This window comes from Bos taurus, chromosome 9 (genome assembly GCF_002263795.3).
Source record: "Bos taurus isolate L1 Dominette 01449 registration number 42190680 breed Hereford chromosome 9, ARS-UCD2.0, whole genome shotgun sequence".
In the NCBI taxonomy this organism is placed as follows: domain Eukaryota; kingdom Metazoa; phylum Chordata; class Mammalia; order Artiodactyla; family Bovidae; genus Bos; species Bos taurus.
Window position 1 is genome coordinate 28,101,161 of NC_037336.1, and position 16,762 is coordinate 28,117,922.

The 16,762-nt window shown below is 36.2% G+C and overlaps 1 protein-coding gene across 50 annotated transcripts in view; it reads left to right on the forward strand.

Annotated features, from left to right (window-relative positions):
* The window catches only part of TRDN (triadin), a 415,031-nt gene extending 399,988 nt beyond the window's left edge, over positions 1 to 15,043 (forward strand). For 46 of the 50 annotated variants that reach the window (XM_059890081.1, XM_059890083.1, XM_059890086.1 and 43 more), the window contains 3 exons: positions 8,415 to 8,456; positions 10,252 to 10,290; positions 12,492 to 15,043. In XM_059890081.1, the coding sequence (XP_059746064.1) occupies positions 8,415 to 8,456; positions 10,252 to 10,290; positions 12,492 to 12,631 (221 nt within the window). In that variant the 3' untranslated portion in view covers positions 12,632 to 15,043. The other 4 variants (XM_059890082.1, XM_059890084.1, XM_059890088.1 and 1 more) reach the window with 2 other exon arrangements.
* Positions 15,044 to 16,762: the final 1,719 nt, after the last annotated feature.

Sequence of the window (16,762 nt, forward strand, 5' to 3'; positions counted from 1 at the left end):
CATCCACAGTGATTTTGGAGCCCAAGAAAATAAAATCTGTCACTGCTTCCACTTTTTCCCCTTCTGTTTGCCATGAAGTGATGGGACCCAGATGCCATGATCTTAGTTTTCTGGATGTTGAGTTTTGAGCCAGCTTTTTCATTCTCCTCTTTCATGCTCATTCGAAAGCTCTTTAGTGCCTCTCCAGTTTCTGCCACTGGAGTGATATCATGTGCATACTTGAGGTTGTTGATATTTCTCCCAGCAATCTTGATTCCAGTTGTGATTCATCCAGCCTGGCATTAAGTTAAATAAGCAGAGTGACAATATACAGCCTTGTCATACTCCTTTCCCAGTTTGGAACCAGTTAGTTGTTTAAGATTCTGACTGTTGCTTCTTAACCTGCATACAGGTTTTGCAAGAGACAGGTAAGGAGGTTGGTATTCCCATCTTTTTAAGAATTTTCCACAGTTTATTGTGATCCACACAGTCAAAAGCTTTAGCATAGTCAATGAGGCAGAAGTAGATGTTTCTTTAGAATTTCTAATCCTGATTTACATGCTAATTTTGTTCAGTATTTTTAGTTCTAACCTTTAAACTATATGAATGTCAGATTTTATTATTCTTTTTTCAATCACTATGTGTCTGTCTTTACCCATATGTTTACCAATGTCACTATTTACCATTTCATTTGCATCTCTGAATTTCTTTTGCTGTCCTACTTCTTTCAAGACAATCTTCTTTAGAAGTGCCTTGAGCAAAACCTATTGGTGGAAAAAATACTCTGTTTTTATTTCTCTGACAATGTCTTTAAGTAATCCTCATTCCTGAGAGCCTTCTGCTAGGCACATATCTAGGTCACCAGTTATCACTCTTCGAACATTTTCAGTGTATTATTCCACTGTCTTGTTTTTGCTTCTTCCACTGAGGTGGGAGAATTTTATTATCAGTTGAATTGTCATTCCTTCCTATGTGATCTATCTTTTCTTCTGGCTTCTTTAAATATTTTCTCTTTGCATTTTATCTGCTGCAGTTTCAGTCAAGTTTTTTGGAATAAGAGCTTCTTTTTATTGTGAAATTCTTCCAGTATACATTTTTTTTTTCTTTTACCAATTTGAGGGATTAATGGCCTTTATTCTTCAAACATTGTGTCTGCATTCTTTTTTCTGCTGATTAGGAACGTGTTGGGTATGTATATTATTTCTTCTCTTTTAACACCTCTTTTAAGTCTTTCATCTTCTTGTGTCTCTATGCCATATGTAGGGAAATTTGATCCATTCTAACAACCCACTCCAGTACTCTTGCCTGGAAAATCCCATGGACGGAGGACCCTGTTAGGCAACAGTCCATGGAGTCGCAAAGAGTCGGACATGACTGAGTGACTTCACTTCACTTCAACACATATTTAGTAATTATTTTTTGAACCCTCTAATTTGTATTTTTCTTAAAATAGTTATTTTAAAATCTTATTTGTTATTTCACAATCACCTGTTGCTTGTTCTTATTTATAAATTTATATTTTACTTTTTAAAGCATTCATATATATTAAATTTTGAATATGAAGTACTTTGTGATATAACTTTGTTGTTTGTTGTTTCTTTGGACTCTCACTCAGGATGGTCTTTTCTGTGTTTGAGACTTTATGAAATCACATTGTTTTTCTTTCCCTCATTTCTATCTGACCTTATCTTTCTTTGTCTCTATTGTCCCTGTCGTGCTCAAGTTTATTCCACTCCTAGCAATTTCTTCCTAACTGAGGTGCCCCAACTTGGGAGTCAGCACAAGCTTACCAGTTTCTCAAGGTCAAAGAGTACCTGATGGCATGAGCACCCAGACTCATGGTGAACCCTGTGTGCTCACCTGCTGAACACTGGGCAGAGTCCCTCTTAGTTTCAGCTGATGATCAAAAATTATTCTCTCTCACTTTTCAGAAAATACCTGCTGGCTGTAGGAGGGTTCCTTATTTTCAGGTTTCTCAGAATCCCCATTATTTCCTTATGCTTTCTCTTCTGGAAACACTGATCCCTGCAGGGTTTTGACTGTCTGATTGTCTCCATCCACAAGTATTTTAGGGTTCATTTCATTTTGTAGTAAATATTGCCTGTGGTTTTGCTATCTGTTCTTATGGTGGGATTTGGAGGAGATTTAAATACTGCATTGCTGTTATCTTCTCAAAAATCCCTGGGTCAGTTATATTTTCATCCTACCATCCCTGGCATAAAAAAGGATCTTAGCCCTGTACTCCTGCTTTGCTCCTTGCACACTTAGTTTTTGAGTTCCAGTTTTAATGTCATCACTCGTCCTCAGGATGACCTCACCCTTCATGTATCAGCAGGATCTCTCCCCTGTTTCTGGGGCAGGAGGAAGGATTCTGTTTGGAGATTTTCTTTATGTCCTCTGAGTCCAGCACGGCAACAAAAGATGTGCTTTCATAGTTGTTGTTGTCTACCATATTATCAGAAGTATTTGTGCCTAATAGTGCTTTTAATGTCACCCACACATCTCATTTTAACCAAGGCTCATGCCTTATTTTTCTCAATTAAAAAGTAAAATATCTGATAGTCTAGTTCTACATAATTGTACAAAACTAAATCTGTTGTTAAAATTGTAGAAAGCTTGACTCATAGAAGCCTCAATTTAATCTTCTTTCAAGCAAACCATCCTCATCCTCAGTTAATATATATAGACACAAACCTTTAAAAAAAAGAAAACACACTTCCTTGTAGTATATGGATGAAAACTTAATTCAGGATAAAGTTATTGACTCCTTTTTTTTTGTTGGATGCCCCTTGCTGAAATGGAATATTGCTAGAGATTGTTTGCTGGAATGGACTCTTGATGGATACTAATATCAGTGCAGGTTTTCTTAAAACAATTTAGAAATGAATACATGGTAGAAATACGAACATCCTCATAGGGTAGTGGCTGATAACAGGGAAACTGGCTTTAGATGGACTGAGTTCCCATCCTGACTTAAAAGTTTGGGTAAATTGCTTAACATCTTTGTGCTCAGTAGCCTTATTTTTTGAATGTGAATAATGATATTAAAATTACCTCTCTGAAACTTTGGGAAAATTAAGTAAGATAAAATAGAGTTTACAAGTGATTTTTGGATAGTAAGTGATCATTAATTGCAGTCTGTGAGGATGATGATGATAATGATGGTGATAATGATGATAAAAGGTTACTTCCCTAGTTAGAGACAGGCTTTGCTTATAAGCCTTTTGTGTCAAAATGGATGAAAAAATGAGATAAAATTATAATTTAAAAATCTCACTTATTTTGTTGTGGACTTAAAGCAATCCCACTTTTTTAGACACGAGTGATAAAATTCATGGAGATTTTGTTCCAGGAAGGAAAAAAAAAAAAAAAATGGAGCAGTTACTTTTGGCTGAAGCCTTCTAAATAGGTACTAGCTGCTGGGCTCACTCCCTCTGATCCCTCCTTCTGCTAGACCCCAAAGAAAGTCCCCAGGGCTTCCCAAGTGATGCCAGTGGTAAAGAACCTGCCTGCTAATGCAGTAGACATAAGAGATGTGGGTTCAATCCCCAGGTTGGGAAAATCCCCTGGAGGAGGGCACAGCAACCCACTCCAGTATTCTTGCCTGGAGAATCCCACAGACAGAGGAGCCTGGCGGGCTACAGCCCAGGGGATCACAAAGAGTCGGACACAACTGAAGGAACTTAGCATGGCACAGCACAGAGAAAGTCAGTGTAGAAGGCATAGTTGGTGAAATGTTTGTCACTGTCCATTATTAGTCTTCGGGTACCAACAATGTGGCCTCATTCATTTACTGGTGATGTTAAGTTGTTCTGACACTGCCCTCAAGACAGTGATGCCTTGTCCTTAGAGTGACGGGATAGACACTCAGAAAGGATTGCACATGTTTATCGAATACCCTTGGCTTCACTGTGTGCAAGGTTCCAAATGTGAACTGTCTCTGCAAACTTTATTACTCCCTGTGGTCAATTCCAGGAATCTGTGGATATTGCTCAGTGTAGCAGTTAATTTTCTTTAAAACTCTTGACCATTTTAAATAATAGCATGTGTAGAAGGAGCTATTCACACCTGATAGCTAAAATAAACTGGCCGTCAACTGTTGCCTGGACTACTGCAGATTCTTAGGATGTCTTAAAAAAATATAAACTCTTAGAAGATAATATTCTATCAAGCTATTTACACACAATCTAGCAAATCAGTTGAGAAAATAATTTGAAGCTTTCCATAAGTCTGCAGACACAAGGTGATGCTGTGAGTAAGATAAAGTGAGAGAAGTGAAGAAGAATACAAAAATCCATGCTAAGCTACTTTTGTGTCTGTGCTTCAGGATGCCAGATGCTTACCTATGAGCATTTCTTGAAACTCTACACAAATCAGAAGAGACTGCCAGTAGAAATAAACAGTAACTGCTGGTACACACATGCATTATTTAAGTAGTTTTTATTTATTTATCCTGTTTGCTAAGAGTATGCAGAGCAGACTGGGCACTACACAGAAAAATGTTATCTGTAAAAATAACAAAATACACAATATATGCCATCAATGTGTATCCTTTAACATTTTGCTTCTCTCCAAAATACAATCTCTTTTCTCCTTTTCACTTTCTTACCCACCACTACCCTCTCAAGCTCAAGTGAAGAAGCTTTGTTTCTGCCAAGATTCATCACTCCATGTCCTCCTTGACTCTGTCCTTTCTTGTCTTCCCTGATCTTGCTCCCTCAATCCCGCACTTTCATTTCTCACTTTAAAAGGTCCTCTTCCTCCTGCTGACAAATATCTTCTGATGATTCCCTTGTATAAAGTGTCTCTTACCCTTTCTCTTCCTGAAGCTCTTGTACTTTTGTTCTGCTTTCATTTACAGCCACGCTTCTGGACAAAGCTTCCCACCAATTCTTCACCACATCTTCAGGCTTTAATTGCATGCGATATTCAGTTTCTGTGAAAGTATAGGATGGAGTCCTCAGTTTGAAAGTCAAAAGAATACATTTTTATTCTCCATTGTTTGGGATATGATTAAATTGAAGTGGTTAGGCAAACAGAACAGGTATTGCCTTTTACTCTTCTTACTGTTTCCAAAGACAGCTAGATAACTCTTCTATTCATCTACACCAAAGGAGAACAGATTGTTGAAAGAGCAGAGGAATATACTTACAGAAACTCTGCTTCATCTCTGCTCTGCACAAGTGCATGATTCATGTGTGAATTGACTCTGTCTGAGCCTTCTGGCTGCTGCTTGTTAAACAATATAATGCTAACAGCAATATAATGTTCTAGAATCAGAGAAGACTGAGTTTAGAAGGCCATTCTTGAGAGGTAGGATTGCTTAGTGGTGAACAGCACAGTCTCTGGAACCCAAAGTGGGTTGCTGAAGTCTGAATCCTGATTTTCCCACTTCTAGCTCTGGAACCTTCTAGATTTTAATGATCCCTTCTGTAAAATGGGAATGATAATAGTACCTTCTCACAGGTATGCTGAGGAGGTGAAATGTGTTAGTATCCGTGCTTAGAACAAAGGAGGGCAGCTTACAGGGCACTGTTTGTGAATTAAATATAAATCTTCATTCAAGCAGCTCTGTCCAGGCAGGTTGGAGTCCATGCCCTAGCCCTGCCAGTCACTCATTTTATGCCCTTGGGCAGTACTTAACCCCTCTCTACTCTGTCTATACAGGAGATTTAAAATAAGAGAATCTATGCAGAGAAGTGCTGTAGGGATTGAATATGCCAGTACATGTGAAATTACTTAATAGGACCCAAGAGATGGTTTAAGTGTTAGGAAATATTAACTCTTATCGCTGTCATTAAAAGTGATGTCTCAACCCTCCCAGTTTTGTCCATTAACACAATGCATATCTCTTCTAAACTTTTCCAGATATCTTGACTTCCTTGTCTTGCTTCATTCTAGATATTGAAACTTTATGACTGGCCAACACCACAACTGAACTCATAGAAAAATTAACTTTTTGTGATTCCCAGTTAATGAGTGCTTCTTAGGTTTTCCTCACTGCTGGGAATGGCACCACCGTCTTTCTTCAATCTTAATAAAAACGATGTTACCCCTTTTTGTAGTCATCTCTTGTGCTCACAGTATTCAATTCCATTTATCTCTACATACAAAGCCTCATTTACTCTCAACTTCTTCAGTGACTCCTAGTTGCAGAAATCACTGGTTTCTGGGTTGTCTATGAAAATGCATTTCCTATTTCTTTCCCTGAATCCATTCTCACATATTCTAGTTTTGTCATTTTTACTAAACACATCTAAAATATTATTTTTCTCTTGAACAACTTCCACTTGCTGTGACATTATGTAGAGACAACTCAGCCTGACCTATAAAATCTTCGCACGTGACAATCCTATCCAGCTTTCCCAGATGTGGTTCTCGTGCCCTCTTCAGTGTTTCCTGTGCTTCTTGAATAGCCTCTTTCTTTTGCTGCATCTAGTCTTTCTTCATCTGATAGCCTTCACTTTAAGCTTACTGTCTCCTTTAGTCAAAATCTCCTCTGTATGAAAGAGCTCATTTTGAGTTAGACTTTCTTTATAAAATAATTTTCTGATTACCCCTCCCATTAAAACAAGGCATTCCCTAAAATTTCCCTGGCACATTTTGATACTTCTTTTATAATAATGACTGTACACGTTCAGAGTCAAGTATTGAATATTTCATCCAAACCATCACTTGCCCAATGAAGGCACAACTTATAAGAGTAAATGGGCTGTAGTGCCTTTCTCGGGGTTTTTTTCTTTTTTCTTTTGTATTCTGAGCAATGAAAATCGCATGAATTGATCCTCCTTCAGTAAATTCCAGTTACTCTTAAGTTATTTACACAGAGATTGTGCCTCTAGGGCAGCTGCCCTAGGGCTTGCTGCTTATCTTGTGTCTCTGTTCTCCATCTGGTTAGCCTGAGCAGTAGACAGGTGACTCAGTTCTTGCCAGTTTCTGTCACCTGTAGTTAGTTTACTCTGGGTCAGAATACCGATTTTTGGAAAGAGAGTAAGATAAGGTTTTTCTTCTATCCACGTTTATTTCCCTGGGGGTAACAAATAGATCCAGAGAATAAGTGCTTTGGTTTTAAGTGTGCTACTATGGTGGCTCAGAGGTTAAAGCGTCTGCCTGCAATGCGGGAGACTTGGGTTCGATCCCTGGGTCGGGAAGTTCCCCTGGAGAAGGAAATGACAACCCACTCCAGTATTCTTGCCTGGAGAATCCCATGGACAGAAGAGCCTGGTGGGCTACAGTCCAGGGGGTCACAAAAAGTTGGGCACGACTGAGCGACCTTACTTACTTACTATCTACAGAAATAATATACGTCTTTCTTATACAAGGACCTTGCACCATTTTAATTTTGTAAATATTTTCCATAGAAATTAGCAGATTTTTACTATACAAATATGATCATTATTTGATTCATCTAAGAATTCTGATATTTTTTAAATATTATGTTACTTTAAAATATAATTTAATCATTTATACCATTATTTTATTTATAACTGTTGATAGGACAGTTTAAGACCACTTAATCCAATATTTAACTGGGTTAAACCTATATTTACATATTTTAAAAACTAATTAGGTTGAAAATTCAATAATTCATCATAAAAAATGCTAATAGTTTTATTTTTCCCCATTTTGTTCTTTTACATAGTAATATCTCTTCCCAAAGGTCACATTTCTGTCCTACTAAAGAAAATTTGCATACTAACCTATTTATCCCTTTTCTAACTATTTATGAATAGCTGTTATGCAAAATCTGAATAAATAATATAAAACTGACCCTCTTTCCAATCATTATAAGTGCTAAAAATTTGATATAAATATGTAATGATCATTTTTTAATGATCTTTATTAATGATTAATTAATCATGTATTAGAATAATCTCCTAATTAAAATTACTGCCACATTATTCCACTATGTATCTTTTAAGTAGACTGCACAAAAGACCATGCAATATATGTAATGCACCTGAAGGGTCATTGTTTATGTCTGAGCTTTTGTTCAACTTTTAATGCCATTTCATTGTCTTTACAATCATCAGAAGTCAGCTAACAAAAGATGTGGACGGAGTATTTCCTCTTAATCTGCCATATGTGTATAAATTTATTTACCTAAAATTCCCTAAATTCCAAAAGCAATTGTGGTTTGGGGAGGTAGTGTTAGGAGTCAGAGGACAGGCACATTTGGGAGGATCACTGCAGGTCCTGCTTGCCCCCACCAGACTGCTGGCCTGCTGACCACAGGCCTGGCACAGCATCTGTTTCCTCCCCACTCTCTGTCCCAGTCAGGCAAGTTGCCTTATTTGGTAGAAAGTTCTTGTTCATAGAGATACTTGATGCTGAGTTTATAGATTGAGACCTTCTAAGTCTTAAAACCCCCTAAATACAGTATCTCCTCTTTGGGAAATAGGTCATGAATTGATACATCTTTCTTTACTCTCTAGGAGAAGATTCTGAAGATGTACCAACTTCAAAGAAAGCTAAAGGTAAGATTGTTATTTTCAGTTCACTATGAGTTTTCTCATCTGTAAATTTTTTTCTATCTGTTTTATTTAACTATTCTGGTTCTCAACTTTACCTAAGCAAAGTTTAGATGGTATACTTATCTGTAAACAGCTTTTGTACATTATTTGGAAAACATATATGTGTGTGTATATATATATATATAAAACATGCTATACATATATATTATACATCTGTATATATTATATATCTCTGTATATCTCTATATATTTAAGACTAACTGGACACTGATTTATTTACAAGTAATTATTAAATAATTTGTAAGCCAATAAGATTATAAGAGAAATATTTCAAAATCATAATTTCACAAGTGTTGTTTGACAGAAGGAGGACAACATAAATGTTCAAATATGATATTGACATGTGTTTATTAAGAAAAATTAAGATAACTTGCCTATATTAGCAATAATAGCTAAAGAAAAGATGGAAGTAAGGAGAAAGAGAGAGAGGGAGGGAAGACTGATCTCAAACCTCAGAAAAATTTGCTACAACCAGATACATGACCTTAGGCGTGTATTTCCAGGACTAAATTTATTCATCTGTATTGTAAGGTTTTCAACTAATTTAATTTAATGCATTTTTTTTCCTGAAGGGTTTCCTGGCTTCCTAGTTTGGCTTGTTTTATGACAGATATTTTCTATTCTACTTTCAGACTTGCCTATGGACAGTAAGAGTTTGCCTAAGATGTACTCTTGTCATCAAAATACAAGTTTTGTGGCAGTGTCTGGAATTAATAGTGTGGAAAACAGCACTTTGAGAAAAGACACAAGAGAATAGGTTTTTGATTCTTATGAGATGATTTACACCTAAGATATTTTTGAATACTAAAATGTGGGGAGTTTTATAAAACAATTATTAAGAACAATAACTTAATTTTTTTTTTTTACTTCTAGAACATAACTTCTCAAACAACTTTATATACAAAGCATTTGGAAATCTTTTTGAAATGAAATAAATTGATATTGGAGACCAATAACTGTATTTATATCAGTTCCCCAAGTAATGTTAGAACTACTGATTCATGGATCACACTTTGAGAAGGAAGTTTTTTGAACTCATTTAGAATTTGATGAAATCTAAAACCTACTTCAGATGAAACACACACACATGTTCATATCTTAACATTCCATAGGTTTGTAAGAAACTTGTGAAAGTTTACCTGTGTACACCAGTTAAGAACTTCTAACCTAGGGAAAGGGGTTCAAATGAATAATGTCATTTATCCTTCATTAGATAGACACGTGGTACATATCACTTCAGCAAAGGAGTCCTTGAGTCACGTGAGAAAAGGAAAGGGTGCAGGATATATGAGCCTGCTGCTATTCTTTCATGATAAGGATGACCATTAAAACTCATGTCTCTCACAAGTTTAAAATTATTTTGATTGAAACATTTGTTTCATAGCAAGATTCCATCCTTACCATATTATAACTCTGAGCATCAAAAACTCTTCAAAGAAAAGAATGAGTGTCAAGCCAGCCCTCCATTAACATCCAGCACATCAGGACCAGTTCTATGTGAACAAATGCCTGTAGCACTTTCCATTCTTTTCTTTCATTGCCTCCTCTTCTATTACTGGCTCTTAACCTACTAAAGTTTGTAGTTAAAGACTGAACAGAATCTGAATAAGAACCTAGAATTTATTATAAGGAGGCCAAATAGCTCCTGTTTCTTTCATACTGTGTACCTTTTAAGACATTTTTTATTTCCCTACATATTTGTACAAGGTAATTACTTTCATATTTTTGTATCCACTAGAAGAAGCTGAAGAGGTATCTTCCACAAAGAAGCAGAAAAGTAAGTTAAAAAAAAATAATTAAAACCACTAAGGCATTCTGTAGGTGGTACATATAAACTGAAAGTTTAGACTCTCTTAAGAAAACCGGCATTAGAAGAAAAAGATATGTAGCACATACATGAAGAGTAACATTAAAGTAGGTCACTTACATTTCTAAGAGGAGTTCTGCACTTTTCATGTCAGTCAAGAGGCACATATTTGGAGGAATTAAAAGTCATGACTGAAGTGGCATTTATTGCAAACCATTCTACACAGCTCTGATCCTGAACATTCTAACTGAATCTGTGCTTAAATGTTGCTACTGTCTGCTTTATGAAAAGACAGCTGAAGTGATATACTGAAATTTTTTACCTCAAAACGAAAAAAATGTAGAAATAGGTCTCAGCAATTCAATTGCTTAGAAACTCACTTCTAAGATTCAAATTTCCTTTTAACTTTTCTCGCTATGTGGCAGGCTGTTAATATTCAATCTTTGGGATCGTTGATTTTATAATGCAATCAATATTCATATGCAGTTATAAAATTCAATGTCCTATTTTCTTATTATTCCAGCACATCCAAATTAGACATTTTTTCTTCAGATGGTAAAGCAATACATCTTGAATTCACATATGCATAAAAGTCATTGCTGCACAGACTAAAGGAAGGAATTTTTTAAATAAGTATAACCAAAGTTTGCTTCACATAATGCTTTTGAAATAAAAAATAGACATTTATCTGAGGAAATAATGTCAATAATGTTCTCTGGGTTCAACAATCCTTCTTAAATGTATTTCTGAAGGAAGTTACAAAAATGACCTCTATAATAGCAAACACTTCCTGTTATATTAATATATGTGAATCATTGAAAAAATATCAAGAGCCTACTATGTTTTAAGCACTGTTTAGATGCTGCAGCTACTGCAACAGATGAGGGATAACAAATTATAATCCTTCATAAATCAGGTTGTATGAAATAAGAAATAAATAAGTTGTCTTAATACTTTCAGATATGGTTGCAAAATCCATAAAGTCATCTAAGCATGTTTTTGATTTATATAGCAGTGCTTTCCCAATTGTTCACCTACTTGTAACAATTTGTGGCTGTATCACATAATACTCAAAATCTCTTATTTCTTAAATAATTATTAAAGACAGGTGGATTATATTGATGTCAATCTCCTGGTTGGGATATTATAGTATCAGTCATTTCTCAAAGATGTTACCATTGGTGAACACTAGGTGATAGATACATGGGCTCTCTCTGCATCATTTCTTACAACTTCATGTAACTCTTCAATGATCTCAAAATAAAAATTTTAAATAAAAGTAAGTAAATAAAATAATTCCACTTTTTAGTAAAAAACAAAAGTGTCAAATATTTTCAGTTCACTTGGGGGATTTACCATAGCAAAACAATATTTTTATCTTTCCATGAAGCAGTTGTATAGTTTGACATTCATGAGCCTTTTATAGAAGATCTAGAATGTCCAGCTACAATGATATTTTCACTCACAACCATTTGGCATCAATAAAATAAATGTCAGAACAGTGCCTGTGAACGAGAAGGCTCAGCTGGAAGGTAGCCTGATTCTGATGGTCTCTCCCGCTTTGAGTACTGGCTCTGCCGTTCCTCCTTCATGCAGGCCCAGCATTACTGCCTTGCTTCTCTGCAGCCTGTCCAACCCCTAACCCTAAACTCTCACAACCTTGGCGAGGGTGCAGGGGTGAGGGTTGTGTTACTGACCCTCTTTGAGGCTAAAACAAAATAGAAAACAATTCTGGATAAGATAAAGAGGAAAGAAGAACTAAATTCAAGATTTCTCCAAACCATTTTCATCAGTGAAAAAGCTCAGTGATTAAAGTCAGCTGACATCATGGGTGATGAAATCAGAATAATCCCTTGTTGTCTCCTTTAGCTTCTTTCTACCCACGCTTTGCTCTATTCTACTTCCTAAGCCCTTAGACTCATGTGGATTTAACTAGCTTCCCCCGCCCCATATTCCACATACTGCAAGCTGCAATTATCATTCTCTTTCCTGGCCAGCTGCGAGAAGTCTGTGGTTGGTTGACAGAATGCTGGCTGTTGCAAAGACTGTCTGTCTGTGGAACCCATGCCCATATGCATTGAATTAGACTGCCTCGCAATGCTTTACCTCTGTTCCTAATCACATTCTAGTTTTTTTTTTTTTTTAATAAATCATCATGCTCTCTTTCTTAGCCCCCATCAGCTTCTTCCAGTGTGTCTACTTGGATGGATACAATGGCTATGGATTTCAGTTTCCTGTCACTCCTGTGCACCACCCCGGAGAGAGCTCTGGCCAACCAAATTCTCCAGGACAGAAGCATCAACGACAATAAGACACATATGCACAGCCCTTGCAAATCGCTTTAGAACTTTGAAAATAGGATCTTTTGTTTGTCTACAGTGACACAGGCAATTGAAATCATGTAGTCCAGGGGATTTCTTTGAAAATATTTTACTCTTCTGCCTGGTGTAGAAAGGGTGAGCAAAGGGACTGAATGATAAGAAGACAAGTTGGAGGGTCTGGCGCTCAAGAATCTGTCGTTTGTTTGCTGCTGGGTGTGGGTGCTTGTATTTTTCTATTTCCAGTCACTTTAAGGTTGTTCACAAACTAATTTAACTTTTGCTTAAAAATGATCTTTTAAACATGATTGACACAATTACAAAATGAAATTTCTGGCTTCAGTTAGATATTGACTTTTAAGTGAAAACACAGACTATGCTTTAAGTTTAAAGGCTTTAGTAGCTTATACAAAAGCTGCTCTTTTGCATCATGTAGGTATCTAAACTCAGTTTACCCAATATGTTGATATTCAATAGTTTAATTTTATTTCTGTATATATATATCTATTTTACTTGTGACTCTTCTCCAAAAATGGGTAACAGTTTCACCAAAGAATGCTTTAAGTTCCTTGTAATGCTCTTTTAGAGCTCAAAATACCTCTGAACTTTAGACATGATAAGATTGAGCGGAAAGGCTTGATGAATCTTATCCCTAAGATTTGTCTTGAATTACAATTAGGAAATTCACTCCAGTGGAAATACGCCATCCAATTAGGCAAGTCTGGTGAATCATTTGTTTAAATATAAGCAAATGAGATGTAGACTAGCCAGATTTCTCCAGACTGTGCCCTAGTAAAATGTCACCTGGGTGAAATTTTAGATCAGTCACCAAATTTGGGCGACAGATGCAAGAGGATTTTCATTTCACTTTAATAGGATCATTCTATGGAGTTAAATAGGTTTTATTGCTCAAAACAAAAAAATATATAAATGTCATCAAAGTGGAAGGAACACATTTTAACCATTAAGTTTGCCATGAGATATCTTACTTGTTTTTTAGGTAATTAGTTACCAGTGCTAATGAAATGAATAACAATCTTTAACTTATTTGATGATGCATCACTGGGGAAAACAGCTATACTTTTGCCATCCTTTGTCTCTCAGTGATATAAACACTTTTGTTTTTTAACTACATTCTTCTATCAACAATAAAAGTCATGCCAGGGAATTCCTGGCAGAGTTAGGATTCCACACTTCCACTGCTGGGAGCACAGATTTGATCCCTGGTCAGGGAACTAAGATCCTGCATGTCACGTGGTACAGTCTAAATAAATAAATGAATAAATGTCATGCCACTGTGACCTTTATTATGTTTACAGTAGCAATTTAACTTATGACACATTAACTCAGGAAGTAAATTGAATTACTCTTTCTGGCTTTTTAATCATCTTCAGCAAAGTCCGAAGGAGCCAGAACCAATACTAGCCAAGTGATTTATTTTCAAGGACTGAAACTAAGTTCTTTAGGTCCAAGATGTGGAACACTGTTTCACTGGAATATCATTAGGCTAGTGCATCAGTAACATGTTAATTATTAATAACGAATTCTCAGTGACTTTTGTGAATAGTTAATCTTGGCCACTGGCTGGTAGACCTAACTTATACCACAAAAGCCAATGATATGATGAACCAAGATTAATGCCACTCCATATGGAGGGCTGCCTGGAAGTGTGTAACTTCAGTACCAATCAGATGGTACCATCTTATAAAGCCTCTTCTTGTAACAGTGAAAACTTGTGGGTAGGACAGTGGATGAAGTTTATTGCTCAACTACTCCTCCAGCTTGTCCAATTTAATGACTAAAGGAATAGAGAGAAAAAATGATGGTTTTCTCAATTTCATAGAAAAGAATGGTTTATCCATTCATTCTTTACATTCAATGACTGTTGAGCATTTACTCTTTCTAAGGCTCTGTGTTAGCACTGGGCCATATAAGGAAAATATCAGAGATAAATTCTGTTCCCAGTGCTATCCTGACACAGTATGTGGCCTTGGAAAATTTGCTAAACATTCTGTGCTTATTTTTCCCATGTGTAAAATAAGGATTTCTGGACAAACAACCTTATACCTCACAGATGTACCGTGGAGACTGAGAAAATATCTTAATATGGACATGACAAAAAAGTGTCTAAAAGAATACTTTTGAATGTGGCACTACTTGTTCCTCTGAGTGCTTTTCTACATTATATTATGGTCTCTTTCATTCTCATCATGAAAACTATTTGATAAAAAATAAAATATGACAGCTCCTTGTAATTAGACAAATCAATTATGCTGTAAACAATATTAACAGTGTTGTTACGGTGTATCTGCTTGAAGTTACAATGAAATAGCACCTGAAAATTGTTAACTGAACTCTCATCTGTTCATACAGTTCCATCAAATAAAGTATTTCTAGTCCTTTCATGTTTGTGCTTTACATTTTAAAATGAAAAGATAAATGGTTGGTTTAAAAGTAGTTCACTCATAATTCATGTCATATTGGTTATGAATGTGTAAGTAGTTGATAATTGTTTTAGTTCTTCATTTTGTCTAATTGGTATGGGCTACTCATTTCCGTTCTTTACTCTTCCCTTCTCTTTACCTTCTCTTAATAGATGAAGGTCTAAGATAAATATAGGTCTATAGAAGATAAATGAAGGTCTATAGAAGATAAATAATTACCTAAGGTTTTAATTTATGTTTAGTTTTCATGAAGCCTGATAACGGGGCCAGGCTTTTTTGGAATAATTCGCAGGAAATGCCCCGGTGTATTGTTTCCTTCTGGTACAGCCCTGTCCAAACTGCTCACTGTAATATTTTGGGAACTAGAACTGTATGTTGAGGGACTCAGATTATTTCTTCGAGTTATTTTGCTGGAAAAAAGCAAAGAGAATAACCAATATTATTCCTGATAGAAAATTCAAGGACGACCTAGCTAAGTTCACAGTACAGAAAACGAACCTAATCCTTATACAAATGCATAAGTTTGCCCAAAGTAGCTGATTGCACGAAAACCAGGCCTAGAACATTAGTCAGCTAGCTCCCAGATGCCTTTAACTTTGTCCTCAGGATACAGTTACAAATCTTAGCTAGTTCAATCCAGCATCTCAAAATTTATTTTTTAATTATCACCAGAGTTAGAAATGTAATCCTATGTGGAAAGACTTGCTTTTTTCTACATGAGAGCCTAAAGGGACTTTGAGAGTTTCATTCATTTGCCTTAGAGATAAAGGAACTGAATCTCAGAGATGTTAGGTGACATGCCAAAGGGTCGCATTGCTAACTAGTAATAGAAGTAGACTGAGAACTGGGATCTTCTGTTTTCTAATCCACCGCATATAACCCACCCTGTGTGACTCCATGTTGAAGTCTCCACCATCATGAACTACCTCTGACATTTACACACACTAAGATGTAGAAACTCAGCACAGCTTTCCAGTCACTGGCTTCCTGCCCACACTCTCTGCCCGACTCCTTTCAGGCCAACACTACTGCTACCTCGTACCTGCTCCCTTCATTAATTATGAAGTGAAGTGAGCTCAGTTGTGTCTGACTCTCTGCAATCCCATGGAATTCTCCAGGCCAGAATACTGGAGTGGGTAGGTAGCCTTTCCCTTCTCCAGGGGATCTTCCAAACCCAGGAATCGAACCGGGGTCTCCTGCATTGCAGGCAGATTCTTTACCAACTGAGCTGTCAGGGAAACCCTCATTAATCATTCATGTCAACAAAACATTTAGAAATTCCTGTGGATGCTCTCCTTTGTGTATAAAAATAGTTTTATTTTTCCACACTATATAAGTCACTGAAAGACTCCAAATATTTGCTCCAAATAAGGAAAAAACAACTCTCTTTAAATTAATCTCAACACAACCAAAGATGCAGGTTAACAAAATAAGTAAGGAAAACAGATGCTTACAAAAACACATTTAGACTGTAAAGGAAAGCTCAAATTAAATGATGAATTACTGCATATTAATAAATAAGTCATACGAATTTCAGAAGTGCATGTTAATAAAGTAGTAATAGCAATATATATAGGTTTATATATTTAATATTATATATATTATATATCCCAAACACCTTCAGTTCAGTTCAGTTCAGTCGCTCAGTCGTTTCCAACTCTTTGCGACTCCATGAACCAC